This window comes from Petromyzon marinus, chromosome 18, assembly GCF_048934315.1.
Source record: "Petromyzon marinus isolate PM22_M1 ecotype Great Lakes invasive population chromosome 18, UKy_Petmar_22M1.pri1.0, whole genome shotgun sequence".
Lineage (NCBI taxonomy): Eukaryota > Metazoa > Chordata > Hyperoartia > Petromyzontiformes > Petromyzontidae > Petromyzon > Petromyzon marinus.
The window spans coordinates 11,456,116-11,482,325 of NC_133684.1; the positions used below are offsets into that span (position 1 = coordinate 11,456,116).

Consider the following 26,210-nt stretch of genomic DNA (forward strand, 5'->3'; position numbering starts at 1 on the left):
AGGTAAATTTCAAAATATCACGGTCCTGTTCACAAAAGCAAAGTTTGTGGAGAATAATAGCCATTTTAATATTGATTTGAAGCTTTCGTGACTGCAGGAATCCATACTCTTTGGTTCTTTCAGTGAAGTCACATAGGTAGAAAAAATAATAGATCACGATGTTTCGATCGCCACACAAGCAATCGTCTTCAGGTGGGAGAGAGAAACAGGCTGCTGAAACAAGTCCTTATATATATGTAGTGTTCAATTTTACGCGGACAACTTCTGTCTTTCTTCGAACACCGCTTTATTTACAACATTCAACATGTCCTCCACAATCCACAGTATCCTGGTAACCACGGCTCGCTCACCGTGCTCCGCTCGTCTCGCTCACCACCACCTTTGTCTCCCCACTATCACTTCACTTGCTTCGCACTCAGCGACTCCCCGTTCAGCAACTCCGCACACAGCGTCTTCAGCTCCGCTATCGCTACGCTCTCTCAACTGCTGGCTATTCTCCTCAGCTCCTCCGCACACAGCGTCTTCGCACACAGCGACTTCGCACACTCCGCACACAGCGTCTTCAGCTCCACTATCGCTCCGCTCACTCCACTGCTAACTACTTCGTCTTGCTTCAGCTTCGCTATCGCTACGCTCACTCCACTGCTAACTACTTCGTCTTGCTTCACACTCTGTTCCAACTCCGTTTCCCATTGTCTCCAAACTCTGTTTCCAAACTCTGTTTCTACTCTGTTTCCAACTCCATATCTTCCTCGTCCAGCTCCCAACTCCAACTCCCCGCTCTCTGTGTCTCCCCCAATTTATCCCCATTCTCATTATCGCTAATTAATTGGGCCGCGTGCCTCCGCACGCTTCGCGTCCTCAAACACCTGCCTTTCTCCAGACATCTCGACGCCTCCTCGCCCTTGACAACAGCCACAGCCAATCACCACCGTTGCTGATCCTCTGGCTTAATTGGCCCAACCGTTACCTCATCATCCCAGCCTTTGCACCTGGCTGTCCTAACACGACCCATACTGTTTTCGCCTTCTCCACAGGCTGACCCCAGATAACCCACACTGTCCATGTGATCATGCAATCGCGCAGTTTCCACAACACACCTTCATACTCCACTACATATATAGAGCCGAAAGGGGGGGAGGGGAGGGGTTGCCGCATCGGGCAAGAGGGTAGGGGCTAGAGATTGTGCCTAAGCGAGTGGGAAATCCAAAGATGGGAACCGAGATGGGGGGGGGGAAGGGGGGGGGGTTATGCGAGAGCTGCGAGAGCTGAGGAGGTGGCCATTGTGTAGTGAGTCCAACTCAGTCACAGACGTTGTCTCTGGGAGCAACACTATTTATTACGCAACTTAAACATTATATCACACAATCTACACTCGGGTCTCGAATGCCCATCTAACCAGAACGAGACGCGGTTCGCTATCCCGGCCCAGACCACAAGCTTGGGTCCCGGACCGCGTGGCTAGAGGCTTCTTTTCCCCGATGTGGATCTTATTCACACCAGCACACGAAGAACCCCGGAGCTCCTCACGGGGCCCCCGTTATATCCCCCTCAGCTGGGGCTGGCTCCGCCCTTCACTCCGCCCACTTCCAGGTCTCTTGAGCTCTTTCTCAAAGGCTCCCGAGAGCTATTTTAGACGTGACTGCCCAGCGGCCTCCATCCACCGGTGGCCCCCCTCCAATATCATCTGGTCACGTGTCAGCAGATCGACCAGCGTATCATGCCCCAACGTAACCCTGGCTGGCTGACGCTCCCTCACCGGGAGCCCGCACCGCACACTGCTCATGGTGCCTCCGTGCTGACCAGTGCTCACCCAAGCCCCGCTCGGGTTGGTACTACACCCCTAAGCGGGCTACATGTCAGCACATTATCCGCCGTGGCTTCGTAAGCCCGGCACCACACAGTGACAATTGTATTGTGAGAGATTAGCATGTCAGTGTAAACGAACCAATGCTTCGGTGGCTGTGCTAGTGAGACATTCAGCTCGTTAGAAATCGAGGGAAACACACGAGGGACAACACCACATCGAGGGAAGGAGAGAGAGACAAACAGCGAGAGGCACACCCACGCACAGAGAGAGACACACACACAGAGAGACACATATAGAGACACACACAAACAGAGAGAGACACAGAGAGAGACACACACACAGAGACACAGAGACACACACCTAGAGACACAGTAACAGCCCAATTTCCGACAGCCTAAAATCGGTACTAGCTAAAGGGTTTAATTTTGCAGTCACCCCTAAACACATCAAAGTGGATGATACCATTGCCCAGGTAGACGTAGCCCTCAAAGGTTTGGGACACATCCCGGCAGACGTTGCAAGATCTGAAATCGCTGCTATCCTCAAAAACGACTTCTCTAATCAAAGCGACCAAGCAGCTCTCTCTAAAACCTTCGGCTGCTAGACCACCTAAATTTTATGGCCTTCCAAAAATCCATAAAGAAGGTACCCTGCTCTGTCCTATCATCTCCACCATTAACTCACCCACCTACAAACTGGACCGATTTCTGTCTGAGACCCTGCTTCCCTTCACGGTCAAGACCACCTCAGCTGTACTTAACTCGGCTCACTTGGTTTCTCTAATCAAGGACATCTAAATGTCTCCAGATGAATTGCTTGTCAGTTTCGATGTAGTCTCCCTGTTCACCAAGGTACCTGTACCTGACACCATTGCAATCATTGAAGACTTGGACCAACAGGGACTGAATCCTGATGTACGAACTTTGGTGAGGCACTGCCTTACCAACAATTACTTCACCTGGAATGGTACATTCTACAAACAAAATGAGGGTGCCCCAATAGGTTCTGCCTTATCGCCAGTGGTAGTGAATGTTTTCGTGGAGAAACTTGAGACAAGTGCCATCCAGACATCCACCACCCTATGTCCCTCCCTGTGGAAGAGATACGTAGATGCCACATTCGTCATGTGGCCACATGGCCTGTCAACACTGAACCAATTTTTCAACCACATCAATTCCATACACCCATCTATCAAATTCACCATGGAAGTGAAAAATGATGGCAAGCTACCATTCCTGGATGTTCTGATCGAGAAGAGACCTGATGGCTCGTTGGGACATTCTGTCTACAGGAAAGCCACCCACACGGATTCCTGATTCCCACCCCCATCCAGCCCAGAAGAATTCCCTCATCAAAACACTACACCATAGGGCCCATTGCATCTCCGACCAGTACCACCTATCCAGTGAACTGGAGCACATACGCCAAGCCCTCAAAATGAATGGATATTCGGACCTAACAATCCGCAAAGCTGTATCCCGAACCATGGGTAGAGAAACATCTGAGGACCCAATCAAAACCATCACCTTGCCATACATAGCAGGGGTTACCAAAAAGATTTCCAAAATCTTGAATAAACACAAGATTCAGGTTCGATTCAACACAATACACAAAATCCATGACCTGATCCCATCTGTGAAAGATGTGATTCCTGACATGCAATACTCTGGTGTCTACAAACTAAGTTGTATCTGCGGTAGTAGTTACATTGGGGAAACGAAACGACATGTCTTGGGCCGTGTTCGCGAACACAAGGCTGATTTGAAACAAGGCAGAACCAATACCACTGCCGTGGCTGATCACTGATTGAACGTGGTGGGCTCACATGACATTGTTTTTTCCGAGAACAAGGTGCTCTGCAAACCTTCGGGCTACCATCAAAGATTTGTTCATGAAGCTATCGAGATATATAAACACAGACATAACTTCAACCGAGAAGATGGGTACAAATTGAGCAATCACTGGAAGGACGTTATTAACCAGGTACCGCCTTAACTGGTTGTTGATGTTTCCATCCTACCTGCCATTGTCAGCAGTTATTTCCGAATTATATTACCAATTTACATTAACAAGTTAAATGTCTTTACATTATCGGGCTAAATGTCTCACTAACAAAGCCAACGTTGCCCTTTTCCCTCAATGTGGCGGTGGGTCTCGTCTTTTAGCATACTATAACTGGCTGTGATGTTGCCGTGTGTCTCTCTCTGTGTGTCTCTTTGTGTGTGTGTGAGTCTCTCGGTTTGTATGTCTCTCTCTCTCTGTCTCCCTATATGTCTCTCTCTGTGTCTCTTTGTATGTGTGTCTCTCTCTCTCTCCGTGTGTCACTTTGTCTCTCGATGTGTGGGTGTGTCTTTCTGTGTGTCTCTCTCTCTGGGTGTGTCCCTCTGTGTGTCTCTCTAGGTGTCTCTCTAGGTGTCTCTCTAGGTGTCTCTCTCCCTCTGTCTCTCTAGGTGTGTCTCTCTCTCTGTCTCTCTGTGCGTGGGTGTGCCTCTCGGTGTGTCTCTCTCCTTCCCTCGATGTGGTGCTGTCCTTCGTGTGTTTCCCTCGATTTCTAACGAGCTGGATGTCTCACTAACACAGCCACCGTTGCGTTGGTTCGTTTACATTGACATGCTAATCTCTCACAATACAATGGCCACCTCCTCAGCTCTCGCAGCTCTCACATCAACCACACCCCCCCTTTCCCCCCATCTCGGTTCCCATCTTTGCATTTCCCACTTGCTTAGGCACAATATCTAGCCCCTACCCTCTTGCCCGATGCGGCAAATTCCCCCTCCCCCCCTCTTGGCTCAATATATATGAGGACTTGTTTCAGCAGCCTGTTTCTCTCTTCCACCTGAAGACAATTGCTTGTGTGGCGATTTAAATGTGATATATTATTTCTAGATTTTAAGCTTTCGTGACTGCAAGGATTCATACTCTTGGGTTTTTTCGGTAAAGTCACGTAGGTAAAAAATAAAATAAAACAACTAAATTTAATCACGACGTTTCGGAGGCAACACAAGCTTCCTTCATCAGGTGTAAAGGCACAGCAAAATAACTGTAGAGAGAGCTATTTGTGATGATAGACTTATATAGGGTAAGAGGAGGGGGAGGAGCCAGGGAGGACGGGCGCAGCATTGGGGGTGTGGGTGGAGCCAGGAAAGTAAAGCACTTGCTGAAAAACATCGGAGCCACGGATGGGGGGGGGGGGGGGGAGGCCGTGGAGCGGGAAAGAGTAGCGGTTGAGGTTTAACATGGTTAATCACATCTTTCCTATTATTGCTCAATTTAAATCCATCTTCTCGGTTGAAGTTCTGTCTATGTTTGTATATCTGTATGGCTTCATGGACAAATCTTTGGTGGTATGCTGACGGCTTGCAGAGTACGTTGGTATTGGAGAAAACAATATGATAACCCACAGCGTTGTAACAGTGATCAGTTACTTCGTTCTGCCTTGTTTCAAATCTGATTTGTGCTCGTGAATTCGGTCAGAGATATGTCGTTTCGTCTCCCCGAAACGTCATGATTTAATTTAGTTGTTTTCATTGATTTTTATTTCATTTTTTACCTACGTGACTTTACTGAAAAAAAACAAAGAGTGTGATAGATTATGTTTTCTACCTACGTGACTTTACCGAAAGAACCAAAGAGTAATAGCCATTTTCTATACTTTTTAGGCATAAGCTATTATGAAATAACACTCACTACCCAGCAACAAAAATTGTGTTACATAGTGTAATCTATACAGAACCGATTTGTCGGTTTTTCACTAGATCAATAAGTTAAATTTTTAATTCGGCCAAATTCGTCTTACCGGGCTGGTCCGTTAGAACAGCTGCATGTTTCTAATATGGAGATCAATTGTGCTTTTTGGTTAGTGGATAAATCATAATTTGCGATGACATCCTCCCAAGCCTCCCGAGGTCCTGGAGATGGCATGCGAGAAGGCTCAACTATTATTGTATTGTTTCCCTTCAACGTGACTTTACCGAAAGAGCTAAGAATATGAATTACTGCAGTCACGAAAGCTTTAAATCAAAATTTCATTTCAAGCTCTCCAGGCTTTACCTCAGCATCCAGCAATATATCGGCATTTTCACAATTTCCATGTGGGCTACTCCACACACGACTACTGTTAGCTGCTCAGTTAGGTTTTCACCCTCAAGTTTCCCGTTCGACAAATTTTTTGAGTAAATTTACATGATACACGCGTTCTGTCCCATTTACATTCACGACGTCAGCCTCTCCAATTTTCTTTGTTATTACAAATGGACCCTTCCATTCCATTAGTCATCTGGTGTGATCAGTACACAACAGCAACAACATTCTGACCCCGACTTCCACCCTCATGTCCTTAGTCCGTGGGTCATAGTCGCTTCTGTTTAGCTGCTGCATGTTGAAGTATTTGCTGAGCGAGATGACATGTCTCCTCCAACGATTCCGTAAGTCAAAAACTTACTGATATTTGGGTTATATGACTTAAGTATGAATGTGTCGTAACCCTCCACCACCCAACACAGCCAATTAGTAAGGGAATTGTCATCTAAACAAAACGCCAAATAGTTACTACTTCAGCCCACCAGTGTGTTGGAGAGTAAATCCACAACATAATTACATTCAGCATAATCGAGAAATTTGTCAGGATATTCTGGCAAATCGCCATTTATGGCACACAGCATATCTTGCCATCCTCAAAATGTGGTAGTTTAAGAATACTATCCTTATTCTTAGTTTTTTCCGTTTGAGTTATGGTCGAAACGTCGTGAGAATTTTTTATTGTTTTATATATATATTTTGTTATTTTGTTGTTTCTCTTCAACGTGACTTTACCGAAAAAACTAAGAATATGAATTACTGCAGTCACGAAAGCTTTAAATCAAAATTTAATACTATCCTTCTTCTTCTTTGGTTCTTTCGGTAAAGTCACGTAGAATGAAAATAAAATAATAAATTGATAAAATAAAATAACACAATAAAATTATCACGACGTTTCGGCCACAACACAAGCGGCCTTCATCAGGTGAAGGGACGAGACTGTCTGGAGGACAGCGCTGGAGCGAACAAAGCCACGCTCAGATCGCGACCTTTAAGCTGTGTGAGAAGAAACAAAGCGCCTTGACAAAGGAATTAGCATAGAATTTAGCATTGAAATAGCTGAGTGATTAGCTTGTGACTGGTCGCAGAAATGGCTATGTTAAAGTCAAAGCATACACATCCACAGAGGCACCCCTTGACAAAGGAATTAGCATAGAACTTACCATTGAAATAGCTGAGTGATTAGCTTGTGACTGGTCGCAGAAATGGCTATGTTAAAGTCAAAGCATACACATTCACAGAGGCACCTAGTACAAATCAAACAGGAGAATTTAGCATTGAAATAACTAGGAGAATTTAGCATTGAAATAACTGAGTGATTAGCTTGTGACTGGTCACAGAAATGGCTATGTTAAAGTCAAAGCCTACATATCTGAGCTATTCACAGTAACTGGGTATACACTACACTATATAATGAATCCTATATAGTAAAGCAATAAAAACTAAAATATAAATTACCTCAATGTTATCAATAAACTCTATATATTCTCCAATCAGCTAAGCTACCAACAATAAGTCGTTATATATCACAATACTATATGGCGAAAAAATGGGTGGATTCTTACCCTCAACTTTATCACCACGGATAGCTACGAGCCCCGTTCAGACGGACGAGTTCATCCATGGTCGGAACGGAGGAGGGGGAGAGAGACAGCTGTGAGGCGCTGTTATACTCCACATTGTAAACCATACCATTAACCGTGGTGTGAGAGGTATTAAGAGTCAATGCCAGTGAAAGAGCTGCGGTCTGAAGGTCATCGTAAAATACAATTAATTAAGAAAGGAAATGGTTTAAAACATCTTTCCAATGGTTACTAAGCCAGAATCCATCTTCTCGGTTGAAATTGTCTCTGTGCTTGTATATGTGAATGGCCTCATGAACGAATCTCCCATGGTAGCCGGTTGGTTTGCAAAGAACCTCCGTCTTGGAGAAGTCAATGCAGTCACGAAAGCTTTAAATCGAAATTTAACCGCCTCTACGGGGAGGGATTCCACACAACCTTAAGATCATTCAACAGACTCCGGGATAAGAAGGCTCAACTAATCGAGTCTCTCACCTTTCTGAAGAGATGCCGCGACTCTAAGGTAATACCAACCGCATTTACACTAACCTCTGCTGCTGCAACTTCTCTCAATGCATAACGAATTCTAGCTAAAACTAGCCTCGCTCTTATCTCGGAAAAAATCAGACTTACACGCACCGAACTCGATCAGTTAGACAAGACACTCTACAAATCACACTTAACATTGACAGCAACAATGTCTACATCAGATTGGGAACATGTAGACAATATGACTACCTCTTCCGCTGCCACTATGTCGACCAAATGTAGAGACAATTTGATTTCCAAATTCAATCACCTCTCCAACAAAAATCGGATCCACACACCGAAAAGATAGACGTCAACAAAGTCGTAATTAATCGCAGTAACAGTTCCATTTCTGATGGTCTGAAATCCGTTTTAGCTAAAGGTCTAAACTTTGCTGTCACACCGAGACACATACCGGTTAATGATATCATTGCCCATGTCGACGTTGCACTCAAGGGCTTGAGTCACATCTCTGCAGACGTAGCAAGATCTGAAATCGCTGCAACCCTCAAAAACGCTAAGTTGCCACCCAGCAACATCAGCAAAGATGAACGCTTTGAATTATCATGGACAAAACAGAATATAACAACAAAATTCAAGAACTACTCAACGATGGCAGCTATACAAAAATAAAAAGAGATCCCACCAACAGCCTGGTTACCAAAACGAACAAAATCATCTCTGATTCAACAGCATTAATTGATCAGACCAAACAGTTCTCGTTGAAACCCTCTGCTGCCAGACCACCAAGATTATATGGCCTTCCAAAGATACACAAAGAAGATACACCCCTTCGTCCCATCGCCCCACTATCAACTCCCCCACCTAGAAACTGGCACGTTTTCTTGCTGATATACTGCGACCTTTCACTGGAAAAACCACCTCTGCGGTACTAAATTCTACTCAACTGGTATCGACAATCAAAGGCATTTCCCTGTCCCCAGACGACCTACTTGTCAGTTTTGATGTGGTGTCCTTGTTCAACAAAGTCCCGGTACCTGACACCATCGCTATCATTGAAGACCTGGTTCATCAAGGACTGCATACTGATGTACCCCCCCTGGTGAGTCATTGCTTAACCAACACATACTTCACCTGGAATGGAACTTTCTACAAACAAACTGAGGGCACCCCAATGGGCTCCCCCCTATCTCCGGTTGTAGCCAACGTATTCATGGAAAAATTTGAAACTGACGCCATCCAGACTGCCACTCTACGCCCGACCTTATGGAAGAGGTACGTGGATGGCACTTTTGTCATCTGGCCACATGGCCAGCCTGCTCTAGACCAATTCCGCGACCACATCAATTCCATACACCCAGCCATCAGATTTACCATGGAGGTCGAAAAAGATGGCAAACTACCCTTTTTGGATGTCTTAATTAAAAGGAGACATAATGGTTCAATGAGCCACTCTGTCTACAGGAAAGCTACCCATAGAGATGCTTACTTGAAACCCGATTCCCACCACCATCCATCCCAGAAGAACTCCCTCATCAAGACTCTATACCATAGAGCCCAATGCATTTCCGACCAGGAACACATTACCAGTGAACTCAAGCACGTACACCAGGCTCTCAGGGCTAATGGTTACTCCGACTACACAATCTGCAAAGCCATCACTCCAGTCATGAAGAAGGATCCTCTTGTGGAGCCACTCAAAACCATCACCTTACCCTACTAAAAAAAAAAGATCTCCAAAATCCTGAATAAACAGAAGATCCAGGTCCGATTCAACACAGTACATAAAATCCGTGATCTGGTTCCATAATACAGTACCCGGGCGTTTACAAACTAAAGTGCCTCTGTGGTAGTAGCTACATTGGAGAAACCAAACGACATATCTCGGACCACATCCGTGAACATAAAGCAGACTTGAAACACGGTAGAACGAACTCCTCTGCCGTGGCAGATCACTGTTATAATTCAGTGGGCTCACATGACATTGACTTCTCCAAGACGGAGGTTCTTTGCAAACCAACCGGCTACCATGAGAGATTCGTTCATGAGGCCATTCACATATACAAGCACAGAGACAATTTCAACCGAGAAGATGGATTCTGGCTTAGTAACTATTGGAAAGATGTTTTAAACCATTTCCGTTCTTAATTAATTGTATTTTACGATGACCTTCAGACCGCAGCTCTTTCGCTGGCATTGACTCTTAATACCTCCCACGCGGGAATGCGCGGGAAGGGTGCCGATGTTGGCGGCGCTGCAAAGGGCAATGTTTGGCCTGCCACAAGATGCCCGCACAAGAGAGTGAAGGGAGGCCGAGATGCCCTATGCTTTCCGGGAGGCGCTGCTGGCGCTGGGACCGGAGGCATACCCGCACTTGGGTGAAGGGGCGCTCGATTTTCTGTGGCGGAAAGGCTGAGGGCGCTGGCGCGGGAGTTGAAGATTGCCCTGCCCTTTGCTGCTGGCGCAAAGATCTCATCCTTAACGGTGGCCCGAGAGGGCAACCAACATTGGCCAGAGCCATGGCAGATGGAGGACATGATGGCAAGTGTTGGGGGGCCGGGGGACATGCGGGAGAGGGTCCCCGCGGGTGGATTGGCGGCCGGGGCGACCCTCTCCGCCCTGGGAACCCACGGCTAAGTGTTTAATGTGTGGCCGGTCGGGCCACATCACTATAGAATGCCGGGGTGTCAGTGGGGCGCCGGCAGTGCCACCGACGCCCTCTGACTCGCCGGCAAAGTCTTCCCAAGCCCCACCAGACCCGGGTCTCTGAGGCCTTCCGAGTCCGCCATGTCTGAGGTGTTGGGGACCGGATAAGGACAGGTGCAACAGAAAATTCAGGAAGGGGCCGCGCCCTTTAGGCTGTTATTTATCTTCTTCCTCCTTCTCTCCCCCTTCCTCGGAGTCCAAGGGGTGCAAGACCCTGCTAAGGCGGGGGTGACCGGCTTACACGCTACGTTTCGGTAAAATGGGACGCTCCCTTGCACAGTGGGATTCGGGGGAAAGAGGGTGTTCGAGGTAAGGGCCTGTGTAAAGGGTTGTGTTGGGGATGTTGTTGGTTCGCGGAGAGCGCTGCATTGTGCTGTGTTGCTGGTTCGCGGGAGGGGCACCGCGGTTGTGTCGCGATTGTGTTTTTCTTCTTCCCTTTGTGTTCGGTTAATTCGGTGTTAGGGGTGTTCGTTGGGTTTATGGGTTGCTCTGCCTGTCCACCAGTTGCGGCTGGTGGACAGGCAGGAAGGTGGGCGTGATGGGGGGCGTGATGTAGTGAAAAAGCGCCAACTGCTGGACAGCAGCGGCAACTGCGGTGGACAGCGCACACGCCGTTGAGCATATACACGGGTGTGCTAGCAAGGTGGAGGAACTGGGGCAAGGGTCACGGAAGACTTCATCTGGAAGCCCCTGGAACCCGCTAGTGGGTTCGAGAAGGGAGGCGCGGCTAGGGCAGAGCCAGGCCGTGCCGAGTCGGATAAAAGCAGCGGAGAGCGAGAGCCCCGGGCTGCCGGTTCTGAGAAGTGGACTCGTCTCATCGTCACTGTCATCTTCGCCGCCTTCATTCAATAATTGCGCGGCCGGATCATTGTTGACCGTCTCAGTCGACGCCGTCTTCAGGGTAACGCGTGTCAGGGTTGTGTCTAGGCTAGGCTATAAGACTTGGAAGGAACGAGGGTGAACCTGTGAACCTCAGAGTGTTAATAAAGAAGGTACCTCCTCAAGAATCCTGTCTCCCGCCCCGTCGACACTACAAATGTAACAATTCGGAATAGTTGGGGGAGTGTGATTCCTTGGGGAGAGACGTAACACACCAGGCGAGTTGGTTGTTTCGTCACACTTTTATAGATGATACGTTCATGGCCACTTGTAGGCAGAACGCCACAGGTATTGTCCGAGTTGTGTGCTCTGTATGTGACTTAATAAAGAAAAAGAAACCCGTTTGTGCACACAACGCAACCGAACGACTCTATCACCCCTATACACCTACCGCCAAGCTCGTTTACAGGGACTCACGGTCTTGCGAGTCCCAGTTCTTAATAGTTAGCCTGTAGCAATATGCAGAGCTTTAGTGCCTTGTTTGGTGTGGTGTCTCCACAGTCTAGCATTAGGTAGAGCACTGGCGGCTCCCTTCGGGTGGTTTGTCCACACTGCAGTAGTATATAAGAGCAGGTAGCTCCTTTGGGGTGGTGTATCCGCATCAACAGTATTTAGAGCAGGTGGCACCCTTTGGCGTGGTGTCTCCACACTCCAGCAGTAGATAGAGCAGGTGGCTCCACTTGGGTGGTTGTCTCCGCATTCACACTATGTCGAGCCTTGCTGCATTCCTTTGCTGTGGTGTCTCCACACTCCAGCAGTAGGTAGAACAGGTGGCTCCATTGGGTGGTGTCTCCGCACCCACAGTATGTCAAACCCTGCTGCCTCCCTTTGGTATGGTGTCTCCACACTCCAGCAGTAGGTAGAAGCGTCCGGCTCCTGGCTACTGCTACCACCAAGCCCTTCTCCAAAACGTGGCGTCCCCCAAACCCCTTCTTTGTTGCCCTTTTTATAGCAGGTAAATCTGCATAATCAGGTTTCTCCACACTTATACTCATAAACCCGTCCCACCAGCTAGAACTACCACAAAGGGACGCTAGGGGTGTGACTCTTAAATTTCACCTCGTCATGAGACCTTTTAAGCATTCTTCATTCAAACTTCAAGTACACCAAAGCAAAAAAAGTGCTGAGAATGTGAAATACGATAGCAAATGTAAAGGCAACTGATATAAAAATTGTTAGTGAAATTTTACATTTTATTGTATTGTGACAATTTCAATAGCAGTGGCTCCCAATGTAATTTCTAGAATAGTACTGTGAAAACGATATCGCGGTACACCTCTTATCTTATCAAAATTATGCCAACAACTTCCTTCGGAATATTAAACAACTCGTTAGTAGCGTTAAGTTGGTGTGCCCTCTTTAAGCCAAGACCTGGCACAAATTCATATTACTTAACCCTAATGACATTTATTGATAAGTAAGAATGTCAAATAAAGTTTCCTCCAGGGCTCCCCCCCTCCAGCCCCCACAATACGCTTGCAAGGTAGGCTTCGAGGAGATGATGCATAACAACATGTAGTCATGAACTGACAACATCACAAGCATAATAAGTAATTACCGGAGATGCTGCAGGTCATCTTTGAACATCTGTAAAAAAAAAAAATGGGTGAATGAATCATGACTAATGAGACAGGCAAAATGAATTGTGACACATGAGAGCGAGAGCCAGAGCAGATTATGCGGCTTCCTCCAAGAGATGGTTGCATTTACACCAAGCACTGGGAGCCACTGCTGTAAGCCAGTGGTACCTGAATGCTATACCATACATTTGATGCACTACTAGTGCAGTGGTCGGCAACCTGCGGCTACGGAGCTGCATGCGGCTCTTGTAAGGGCTGCTTCCTGATGTTATTTATTCAGGACCACCACCTTGTATTCACCACAAGCACTGTGACTTTTGTTACCGAAATCGACAAAAAAAATCCATTATTTTGGTTGTCCACCCCCGCACTAGTGTTACAACAGCGCCACCGTACGGTCGTATCTCATTAAGTGGCACTGTCAAGCGGATTGGTGGCGGGTGTACCGGGACAAGAATTATTGAAATTAAATTGACAAGCCAAAGTTGACATTATTTTAAATTGAAGTAGGTTTTGCATCTCCAGTTACATTGCACAAGTTGAAAGTATTATTCTGAACAATCCAGTAAGGTAGTACTGCGGCAGAGCACTCAACTCTTAAATCTGAAGGCTGCAATTTCAAATCCCGGTCAGGGGTTGCTCTCTTGAGAAGCTGCTTCTTGCCGTAGAATTGTGAAATTTTCCACAACAGCTCAGGATACCAAATAGAGATAAGCACTGCTCCAAGCTCAGTTGAGTAGGGAGTTACGATGAGGAGGGAAAAAATTCAATTTTATTTCTTGGTTGTCTTTTCGTAAAAGAAGACTTTGTACCCCCCAAGGAAAAAAACAATTAATCTCCTCTGAACTGAGTTCATGTAACCTATAGTGTAACTCAAGTTCTACCAGTATCCACGAGGGCATTGCTCTTATAAACAGGTCCTTGTTTGTTCACTTTCCCATTTGTTGGGCGCCACAGTGACAAGATGTTAACTACCTTGTGTCGAGTATACAGCAGGCCGTGGGTTCGTAACAGACCCTGACACTTATATATTTGGTGTCTGTATGTTATCCCTGTAGTCGCATGGATTTTTCTCCGGGTCCTCCGGTATTTCCTTCCACATTTATAATCAATATGCATTTAATTAAAGAGTATTTGGCTGATATACATTTCCATGTGATGAGCCACTTCAATGAGCTATCATTTGTGGCCAGGTCATTTCCAAAAAAGAGCTACATAGCTCAGTGGGCCTCGCCTGGTAAATAGTTTATAGTGTATGTCATGCTTCCCTTGTTAACCTCTTGTTTGAGCGAGGAGAGTCGCAGAGCGGTCTGTAGGATGGTGTATGTCCCCGAGATAACGTGACTCAGGTGCTCACGAGACAGCGGCAGTGAGGAGGCCAACGCCTGTAGATCTCGGGAGCAGTCGCGCCCCTCCAGAGATGCGGCCACTACTGCACAAGCACCGAACGCCAAACCAGCCAATGGGAGAGTCTCACACACACAGTACTGTGGCCCGAGAATATAATTAGGGTTAAGCTTAATATCTTTAAAGAAGCGCTGCAAATGAACGGTTACAATGATGCACAAAACAGGGAATTGAATGCCAAACCCAAATCAAATAACATGAGCATTGAAACTGCCTAAGTAATTAAAACGATCAAAATACCGTACATTGCGGGAGTAACTGATAAACTAGCCAGATGTTTGGAAAAACAAAACATCTGAGTCAGATTTGGCATGGTACATAAAATAGAGAAATTAATATCTCATACAAAAGATGTATTACCTAAGCTATCAACAGAAGGTGTGTATAGGATTAACCGCACGTGTGGAAAATGTTATGTTGGGCAAACAAGACGAATGATCAGCACGAGACTAAAGGAACATCAGAAAAATATTAAATTCTCCCAAATACAACTGTCAGCAGTAGCAGACCACACGTGCCTACAAGGACACTCAATTGATTTTGATAATGTTGAAGTTCTATGCCAAACTAGCTACTACTGGCCAAGTCTAATTAGAGAATCAATCGAAAATAAAAATGATTGTAACCGTTCGGATAGCTACCGACTTAGTGCTGCGAATCATCAAATAATACATTATTTAAATGTGTACCGATAAAGGGCAGTATACTTCAAAAGGGATAACCGTTGGTAGGCTATTTTAATACACACAATAGACAGGAAGGACAAGATCAAAGGGCTCGCATAATGCACATGCTTTTACTCAGTAATCCCCCCACCACTTTGCACAAGAGTGCAGAAGCGTGGTTACCACATCTACGCCCCTATATAAGGAACAAAACAGTTAGACTTCCCCACAAATCTAGCTGTCACCGAATGAAGCTAGTTGCAATTACCGGTGAAACGTCGTACTCCGATTGTATATGTTGTGGCTTGGCTCTCCAACACACCGGTGTGCTGTACTAGTGACGAATTGGCATGTTCTGTTTACGTGACAACCCTTACTAGTTGGCTGTGTCGGGTGGTGGTGGGTTTTAACGAAACATTTATATATTTACGCGATCTAACCAAAAAAAAACCTTTATTATGGGCAAAACAATGTCTTAAACCTGTTATGTTCACTAACCCGTACTGACCAATGGAGTGGAGTATGGTCACATATCTTTCCCCCCATTGATATCCTTACAAATTAGACCAAAAGATTATTCTTGAACTGAATTGCAATGAATGATTGTGCCACTGCTGTGTTCCCTCCTGCAATTAGAAAGCCAAGGACTTGCTTGTAACTCCACCCAACTGGAGACAAAATACATCACTAGTGCAATCAAATAACTTGCACAACTGGTTAATTTACAGCCATATGACTCAGACATGGATTGCTGGGTTTTAATTCTGTCCATTAACGTGGTTGATAATTTCAAGGTAACAGGTTGTTTGAGTGGTGCCAGGTACAAATGGGTCAATGTAATGGAGTGTGATGTACTGTCGCATGTGCACTCTAAAAAGGATAATACGATAAATACAAATATTGTGACGCTTCGGTTTATCTTAGAAATTATTTTTGGGGAAAATGCTTTTAACAAGCAACAATTATATTATGTGATGCACATGGCATGGAAAATATAGTAAGGGCTTCGTGGTGGAGCAGATAACAAGCCCCCAGTGATTCCAATTCGTGCCAGCAGACGAGATTGTGGTGATTGTGATGCGTATGCAGGATATAGGGGAGATTAACGACAAAGGTACCGCAGCCATCAAAGACTAATCATGTAACAATTATTTAATATTTGGTATTCGCAGCATTCTTAGAGCGCAAGGCTATCACAAAGGCTCTATGTTTCACATAGTGTGGAGTATTTCATAGTCGATGGCGACATTGCTATTTATAACCCCAATTGAGTTAATTGGAATTTAATCCCAATTAAGAAATTTGCAGGTAATTTTCAAACATGGATAAATTGGACCATGATGCCATTACAGAATGGCCTCCTCTTTTAGAATGCCATGGGATCTTTAACGTTCATTGCAGGTTTATTAATCGTAATTTACCATTCAAACACTTACAGTAATAACTGCGGAGGCCTGCCTGATGCGAACCACGGACCTCTCTAAGAAGCGTCGAACACGCCACCACCGGGCCACGTCATCGCCCCATAGAGAAAACCTTGAGGCACATGACGAAAAGATTGATTCGACCCGGTTGGCAGAATTCGACTAAACGGTAATCACACTACACCAAATGCCCAGGCACCAGGTGCTCGTGCACAGATCCCATTGGCACGGTTGGCTACGTACGGTGCGAAAGACGTTCAACATTTATAAACAGCTCACCATCGAGTATGGAGCAGAAGCTACTGGCATCCATGTCTCGGACAAGGCCCACCATGACCTCCACCTCTCGGGGCGGCTTCAAGCCCAGGAAGGAGATGCGCTGCTCAACGGCCACAGCCATGGCCATCTGCAAGAGCGGTCACCAGGCTGACGAGCGCACAGAGGTGGGAAGGTAATGAGCAGGAGGAGGGTGTATGTGGTGGGGGAGGCAGCATTCAGAGAGTTGAAGACGTGGATAAACCAGCCATAATTTATTTGTAGGATTCACCTTCACACCATTCAATGAATTGTCATGAATTTAACTCGCACTTTAAACCAAAGACGGATTATTTTTTATAGTTTCGTTCATTTACCGTCTCGTTTGTATTATATTTTATTCAGATTTGTTGGTCACATTAGCAGTAATGTAATCCATATAATTAGCATAAATAATAACGAATACATTTCTACCAACAATGTAATGCTCACATTACGGGTATACACATTAACTAATCGATGAGTCATATGCGTGGTAGTTTTTAATTGATCTCTTTTGATTGTGACTACGCGGTCCAAGAATATATATCATCCATAATAATTTAAATTTAGAATGCGCATTCCATCTTAGGATCCCAATGTGCAACGCATGGAAAGCATGAAACAAAAACAGAATCAGGGCAATCGACAGGGCTAAAGAGGGAAGGCCAGTTAAAAAGAGATGCATTTTCAGAACAGAACTTAAATACATCTTGATAGCACTAAATATCATCTCAGCCCTGGCTGAGACCCCAATTGGGCTAGATTTTTGTGCAGCCCATGAGCCACCTTACCCTCAGCACTGCCCTGAAATTAATTTTTCCTACTCGTGCAGGGGTCGGCAACCAAAACAAAAGCCAATTTTTTTTCGAATTCTGTAAAAAAACAATATTTCAAGAGTCGCAATGTACGTAGTGAATACAAGACGGCCCTAAATAAATAACGTCACGAAACAATCCTTAAAGAGCCGCAGGTTCTCGACCCCCTCCCTGGCTCCACCCCCCCTCTCTTACCTATATAGCCTGTTGATACAAGCACCCCTTTTGTCCACTTCAGCAATTGTTTCCTGATAACGGACGCTTGTGTTGCACCCGAAACGTGATTTAATAGATTTTATTTTTATACCTACGTGACTTTACCGAAAGAACCAAAGAGTATGGATACCTGCAGTCAAGAAAACTTCAAATCTAGATGAGAGGGCGTGTGTTTGCCTACTCTTCCACGCCTGGCCACGCGCGACTGCACCCAATTTATACCTCGACAAAAAACAACGGTGATGTGGCTGCCGCGCGTTGTGAGAGAAGCCGGTACAGACCCCCACGAACGATACTCGTCGCACGACGTTCAGTGATGTTTGTTACTGGCCGCTTGACGTTTTTTTGTCTTGGGGAGGATGGGAGGGAGGGAGGAGATATGCTCAGCAACGGTTTAAAAGCATTTAAACACAAAGTAGTGGATAACAGAACCCGATTATAACGACCGCGCAGAGAGGGAGCAGCCGGAACCAACTCAATGTCGGGGCACGATGCTCAAACTCACAGAGAAGAGCGCGCGGTTCAACAACCCGCAGCGCGGTACTCACGCTCGCCCCGCCTCGCCTCGCCTGGGCCGCGGATAATTCACCCGCGGGATCGCGATGAATTTACCCGCGGGATCGCGATGAATTCACCCGCGGGATCGCGGAATGGGCGACGCCGGGTCGCGGATTTGAGGGACGCGCCGCTTCGCCTCCTGGCGTCGACGGAAGCGCGCGTGACGCGTCACGTGACGAAGTATACGCGCCCTCAGCCCGGTGCCAGAACAGAGGGAGAAATCCCTCCGAGTCTCAACAGAGATTGGGTTAAATTTTGATTTAAAGCTTTCGTGACTGCAGTAATTCATATTCTTAGCTCTTTCGGTAAAGTCACGTTGAACGGAAACAACAAAATAATAAAATATATATGTTATATATATATTTTATTGTTATATGTTTTTATATATCTTTTTTATTATTTTGTTGTTTCCCTTCAACGTGACTTTACCGAAAGAGCTAAGAATAATAATAGAGATTGGGTTCACAAATCTCAAAACTAAACTGTAAGCAATTTTTTTTCGGTAGGTCAGACCCTCACTGAGCCATGTATAGCTTTTTGTTTTTTCAGAGGCGACCTGGCCATCACACGTAACAGCTCAACGAAGTGGCTTATCACGTAGAAATTTCCAGCAGCCAAAATACTCTTAATTGCATGTTGATTCACACTCTGGTTCTTTCGGTAAAGTCACGTAGGTATAAAATGAATTGAATCGCGCCCGAAACGTCGTGATTTAATTTATTTTATTTTATACCTACGTGATTTTACCGAAAGAACCAAAGAGTATGGATCCCTGCAGTCACGAAAACTAGATTGCATGTTGATTCTACAGTGAGGTAAAAAAGTATTTGATCCCCTGCTGATTTTGTACGTTTGCCCACTGACAAAGAAAAGATCAGTCTATAATTTTAATGGTAGGTTTATTTGAACAATGAGAGAGATAATAACAACAACAAAATCCAGAAAAAGCATGTCAAAAATGTTATAAATTGATTTGCATTTTAATGAGGGAAATAAGTATTTGACCCCTCTGCAAAACATGACTTAGTACCTGGTGGCAAAACCCTTGTTGGCAATCACAGAGGTCAGACGTTTCTTGTATTTGGCCACCAGGCTTGCACACATCTCAGGAGGGATTTTGTCCCACTCCTCTTTGCAGATCTTCTCCGAAGTCATTAATGTTTCGAGGCTGACGTTTGGCAACTCGAACCTTCAGCTCCCTCCACAGATTTCCTATGGGATTAAGGTCTGGAGACTGGCTAGGCCACTCCAGGACCTTAATGTGCTTCTTCTTGAGCCACTCCTTTGTTTCCTTGGCCGTGAGTTTTGGGTCATTGTCATGCTGGAATACCCATCCACGACCCTTTTTTAATGCCCTGGCTGAGGGAAGGAGGTTCTCACCCAAGATTTGACGGTACATGGCCTCGTCCATCGTCCCTTTGATGCGGCGAAGTTGTCCTGTCCCCTTAGCAGAAAAACACCCCCAAAGCATAATGTTTCCACCTCCATGTTTGACGGTGGGATGGTGTTCTTGGGGTCATAGGCAGCATTCCTCCTCCTCCCCCAAACACGGCGATTTGAGTTGATGCCAAAGAGCTCCATTTTGGTCTCATCTGACCACAACACTTTCACCCAGTTGTCCTCTGAATCATTCAGATGTTCTTTGGCAAACTTCAGACGGGCATGTATATGTGCTTTCTTGAGCAGGGGGACCTTGCGGGCGCTGCAGGATTTCAGTCCTTCACGGCGTAGTGCGTTACCAATTGTTTTCTTGGTGACTATGGTCCCAGCTGCCTTGAGATCATTGACAAGATCCTCCCGTGTAGTTCTGGGCTGATTCCTCACCGTTCTCATGATCATTGCAACTCCACGAGGTGAGATCTTGCATGGAGCCCCAGGCCGAGGGAGATTGACAATTCTTTTGTGTTTCTTCCATTTGCGGATAATCGCACCAACTGTTGTCACTTTCTCACCAAGCTGCTTGGCAATGGTCTTGTAACCCATTCCAGCCTTGTGTAGGTCTACAATTTTGTCCCTGACATCCCTGGAGAGCTCTTTGATCTTGGCCATAGTGGAGAGATTGGAATCTGATTTATTGATTGCTTCTGTGGACAGGTGTCTTTTATACAGGTAACAAGCTGAGATTAGGAGCACTCCCTTTAAGAGTGTGCTCCTAATCTCAGCTCGTTATCTGTATATAAGACACCTGGGAGTCAGAAATCTTTCTGATTGAGAGGGGGTCAAATACTTATTTCCCTCATTAAAATGCAAATAAATTTATAACATTTTTGACATGCGTTTTTCTTGATTTTTTTTGATATTATGTCTCTCACTGTTCAAATAAACCTGCCATTAAAATTATAGACTGATCATTTCTTTGTCAGTGGGCAAACGTACAAAATCAGCAGGGGATCAAATACTTTTTTCCCTCACTGTAAATGTGGATTAAAAAAACCGGAGTTTTCATTCTTAACACGTGGTTGCTAATTGTAACCCAATAACTATACCTTTTGAAATTTAAACTAAAACTATTTTTTATTTTACCAGGTAAGGTCCACTGAGCTACGCAGCTGTTTTTCAGAAGTGACCTGGCAATCACAAATGACAGCTCAACGAAGTGGCTTATCATTGTGTAGAAATGTATAACAGCAGCCAAACAGGTGGAACCGGAGAAAATTCCACGCGACTATGGGGAGATAGACCACGAAAACTCCAAATTTACAGCAGGCGTCAGGGCCGGGATCGAACCCACGACCAACTGTATACAAGGCGAGGTAGTTAACATCTCAATCACCCCTCTCTCGACTGGAACTAAACACTCCACCCGTAAACAGGGTTAGCAACCATGTCTGCATCAGCACGATCCATGAACAGACACAGTAGTCCGTAAGTGTACACTGCACATTTCGTCATTTGTTTCCACTTTCCTCTTTCTTGTGCCTGTATGCTCAAGCAGTGCCACACCTTTCTGACACCGATTTCTTCTGTCGTCGTCACGCCATTCTCTGAGGTCTTTCTTTCTTTCTGGTTCCCTGCAGAGGTTGGGTTCACATTTCTCCAAATCACTGCCTCTTCTCTATATCGACTGCAACTGAATACTTCCATGTCTTCGTCAATAACACTGTGGTCCTTAAAGGTTATAAAGATACAATAGGCGACGTTCTGGGCAATGGTCCTTCTTCATAACATATGGATATGAAGGCCAAAGAGATGTTTTGTTGTTTTTGCTGCCTTTCCCAATATTGATACAACGGACATATTTGTATTGTTTGCTGTTGTAACTTGCTGACCCGCCCATACGAGACATCTGTGAAAAAGAGCTTCATAGCTTATCGGATTCCTCGAGTCTAATACTGATTTTGACTTAATACACCATATTCTTGGTTCTTTCGGTAAAAAAGAGATTTGATGGTTCAATGAGCCACTCTGTCTACAGGAAAGCTACCCATACGGATGCTTACCTGAAACCGGATTCCCACCACCATCCATCCCAGAAGAATTCCCTCATCAAGACTCTGCACTATAGAGCCCAATGCATATCCGTCCAGGAACACAGTGAACTCAAGCACGTACACCAAGCTCTTAAGGCTAATGGTTACTCCGACTACACAATCTGCAAAGCTATCACTCCAACCATGAAGAAGGACCCTCTTGAGGAGCCATTCAAAACCATCACTTTACCCTACATTGCGGGGATCACAAAAAAGATCTCCAAAATCTTGAATAAACACAAGATCCAGGTCTGATTCAACACATTACGTAAAATCCGTGATCTGGTTCCATCTGTAAAAGATGTGATTCTGGACATACAGTACCCTAGTGTCTACAAACTAAGTTGCCTCTGTGGTAGTAGTTACATTGGAGAAACCAAACGACATGTCTCGGACCGCATCCGTGAACACAAAGCAGACCTAAAACACGGTAGAACCAACACCTCGGCCATGGCAGATCACAGTTATAATTCAGTAGGCTCACATGACATTGACTTCTCCAAGACAGAGGTTCTCTGCAAGCCATCTGGCTACCATGAGAGATTCGTTCATGAGGCTATCCACATATACAAACACAGAGACAATTTCAACCGAGAAGATGGATTCTGGCTTAGCAATCATTGGAAGGATTTGATAAACCATTTCGGGTCTTAATTGATTGTTCACGCTTACGGTGGCTTTCAGACCGCATCCATTATTTTCGTCTCTCCCCTCCTCTTTTCCGACCATAGATGGACTCCTCCATCTGAATAACTGCCAAATCGCTCTCCGTGGTGCTAACGTTTAAAAAAGCGCCACTTTTTTCAAATTTTATTGCTGTGGTTTTCACATCTGATGATGATTGCTTGTGTTGCAGTCGAAACTTCGTGAGAATTTTATTGTTTTAGATTTTCATTATTTTATTGTTTCCCTTCTACATGACTTTACCGAAAGAACCAAGAATATGAATCTCTGCAGTCACGAAAGCTTTAAATCTAAATTTAATACACCATGTCGAGAGGCATAGTGCAGCCTGATTTTTAGAGATTCAATTGCATCGAAATCTGCTGTTCTAGATGCCAAATGTTGAGGTCTGCTCACCACGACGAAGAGGGCTTTAGGGAGAGTTTTTGTAAGCTTGATATCGGCACATGTAACTGCAGGGGGCAATATAACACCACTGAGTAGTGATTATCACTTGGCGTTTATCACTCGGCGTTAACGACCGTGTGACAAGTTACTAACGTTAGACACAATGAAGCTAAAAATAAAACGTCATTCGATCATTGTATTTCATAATAAGTGTTGTTTAGTGTTATTAAGTGGGGACACAAACGCTCCACAATCTGAACCTACGAATGCAGGATGCAATCTCCCAGATCCACACATCCTTCAAGCAGCCAGTGGGCCGCCACCACCACCACATTGGCCATCCTTGCCAAGTGCCTTCTAGCATCATTCAAACTTCCATGATCAACATGGCATGATGAGGCCTTCATCCAGCAGTGGACTCAAAAACGGCTACAATAATTTGTTACATTTGATTTGTTAATATATTAAACACAAAGAATGAAAACAGTTGTGAATGAGATTAAGAATTCAGTCCTATAAACACTCTCTTAGGGTGTGCATTGCAGTTTTACCAGTGTGGTTGCTTTACGGATAAATGGTGCATTTATTCGCACTACAATATAATTCGTGGTTGTTAAACTTTCTGAATGTTGCTGGGTCACGGTTGGCTTAGGATACATGGGTGGTACGGTAGGCCACGCCCTTCGTCAACATCTCAGAATAGGCAGGCACGTGATTCTATTTCCAGAGTCATTTAACCACTGGACGAGGTGAGCTGGCATATAAATTTAGGCTAATTATTAAAATGTAATCCGTAGCCATCCTAATTAATAAAATAACCATTAACACATTTGTAATGGGTTCGATTGAGGCGCACACTCAACTAGGAGGCAACACTTTATTAACACGTAACAAACAACTTGAACACAATACATAAGGTGGTGAACACCATTCCTAATTTAACTTACACTCGGGAGGAATACTACATAACGTGACCAGGGCAGGTTAACAGGCTGCCTGGTCACGGACGAAGATTGGAGACTCAAGGACCGCTGATGGCATCTTCATCCCGGGGTTGAACAGCCCCGTTCTCTCTTCACATCCCGCTTATAACTGCTATGGCGTGGCTGGCCCCGCCCAATGCCACGCCCTTCTTCCCGATCCTTCGGGAAGGTCCGGGCCCCTTACCACATGACCACCAAGCTCCCCCCTGGGGCCTCTAGACCCCCTTTGTCCGGTCACGTGTCCTGTCGGGTTCACGCAGAATGACGCGTCCTCCATGACACCCCGCCTACAGTACCCGTACAAAGCCAACACAGTAGTGACGTCATATGTCACTACGCTCGTACAGTCCTAACACAGTAGTGATGTCATATGTCACTACACATTTATATTTTGTAAAATTATATATATTTGATATTAGTGAACTTGCAACAGTAGTTAATTGTTGATTTTTTTTGTATAAATATTTTAACAAAGTAAAATATGTAAAATCCATGGAAGTAAATATATTCCCTAAGGATTTTGAAAAGAGGGAGACCTGTATCAGGAGGCCAATCGGGACTCCTTCACGTCGATATTGGAGGTCCGTTGGCGTACTTGTGTGCTGTGAGCAGGATGCTTAAACAGAAGCCATTTTGAACCCTCGTCAGCCTCTCGGAAAGTCCTGGTGTGCACATGGCCGGTGTTGGGAGCAAGAGCAAGTCGTGTCACAGTTGACAAGAAGGAGGATCACGCAGCGGAACCAAGGAAAACAAATCAGAGCGCTACTGCAACTGTTATTTCATTATTTATTAATGACCGCCCTGTGTTCTCGATAATGATCACGGTCAGAAATATCGAGGCACAGTGGGCACGGGTCACACTCTTGTCGTGACTCGGATTATCGATTCGGGTGTTGCTTTACCTGATTACTGTGCTACGACACCATCAAATACTCTCGACGGTAATTTATTTTAAATTCTCTTTTCTTTCTCATTCTCAGTCGTCATACTGTCGCATTGCCATTGTTCGTTGGTCTTTTTGGTTCGTGTTGGTGACCGACGCCTTTATCGAAAATGGAGAATAGCGAGTTAGTAAAAGAGGTTGATGAGCGTTTAATAACGGATTCAGGATATGAGAGCCGCAGAGTGAGTTTTGGATGTGGCACGACCATTTTACGGAGTGTTGATTCAACTCAAGGTGAATTGGGCAACTTATATGCAGAGGGTCCTGGTGCCTAAAGTACTCCAATGTGACAGGCAGATGAAAAGCCAAAGGTCTCAGGAACAGAGGGAGGTCCTAGGTGATTTGATCACACAACTGGCACATCAAATTGGCCGAGAGGTCATGATGCATCTACGGGGTAGCTTCAACCATGGTGACGCTAATTTAAACATTAACAGCAGTGAAAAACAGGGGCAATTGGCCCCATTAAATGTACAGGGTGTACGACTGGTGATTCATTCGGATGTCAAGGAGCCCTCGTACTTTCGTGGCCATAGGTCTGACAGATATTCAGTTCAAGAATGGGAGGAGTTGATGGAAACTCATCTGAGGAAACGGGGGACATCACCAGACAAGCGTTTTGAGGAGATTCAGTCGAGGCTTATTGTTAAGGTAAAACTTCGTGCCGATCCCTTGCTCAGTCCCACAGGAAACCCTAAATATATTTTTGATATTTTAAAACAGAATTTTGATGAGTTTATCTACTCCGCAATGCCACTGACGGACTTTGATAATATTTTCCCAATCCAGGGAGAGGGAGTAATGGAGTATTCGGTGTGATTACATAAGGCTATCGACGTGGCAGGTGAGTGTTGAAGGAAATGAGGACATGACATTGATGACCGGGGTCAGGAAGTTGTAACAATGTTTGTTAAGCACTGCCCAGATGCTTCATTGTCACCAATTCTACAGTTTAAACCAGCAGAACATTGGACTGCTGCTGAAATTCAGGAGCGGTTCGAGATACACCAGCAGGACACCAGGGTTCAGATGTCATCAATGAACCTCAAGCCAGTAGCCGGAAAACAAATGATTGCTCATATTCAGACAGCTCAGCCCATAGAAGTAGCGACTAGGGATCAGCATGTAGAATGGCTGCTAAATGGCATGAGATGGATGATCTCGGGGCATCAGTAGCACAGAAGGTTATCATTGCACTGGCTCACGTTATTGAGTAGAGGATGCCGATTCTTCCTACCCACGGGTTTCCACCAGCCTT

The 26,210-nt window shown here is 45.3% G+C and overlaps 1 protein-coding gene across 8 annotated transcripts in view; it reads right to left on the bottom strand.

The window, feature by feature from the left end:
• COMMD5 (COMM domain containing 5) overlaps positions 1-18,676 on the bottom strand; it is a 36,026-nt gene extending 17,350 nt beyond the window's left edge. Inside the window, exons 1-4 of one of the 8 annotated variants that reach the window (XM_032956712.2) lie at positions 18,540-18,676; positions 16,879-17,025; positions 14,381-14,535; positions 13,082-13,110 (exon numbers count right to left, since the gene is read on the bottom strand). In XM_032956712.2, the coding sequence (XP_032812603.2) occupies positions 13,082-13,110; positions 14,381-14,535; positions 16,879-17,005 (311 nt within the window). In that variant the 5' untranslated portion in view covers positions 17,006-17,025; positions 18,540-18,676. Of the gene's footprint in view, positions 1-13,081; positions 13,111-14,380; positions 14,536-16,878; positions 17,026-18,149; positions 18,277-18,432; positions 18,454-18,475 lie in introns of those variants that run through there. The other 7 variants (XM_032956717.2, XM_032956716.2, XM_076067880.1 and 4 more) reach the window with 7 other exon arrangements.
• Between the last annotated feature and the right edge of the window lie 7,534 nt (positions 18,677-26,210).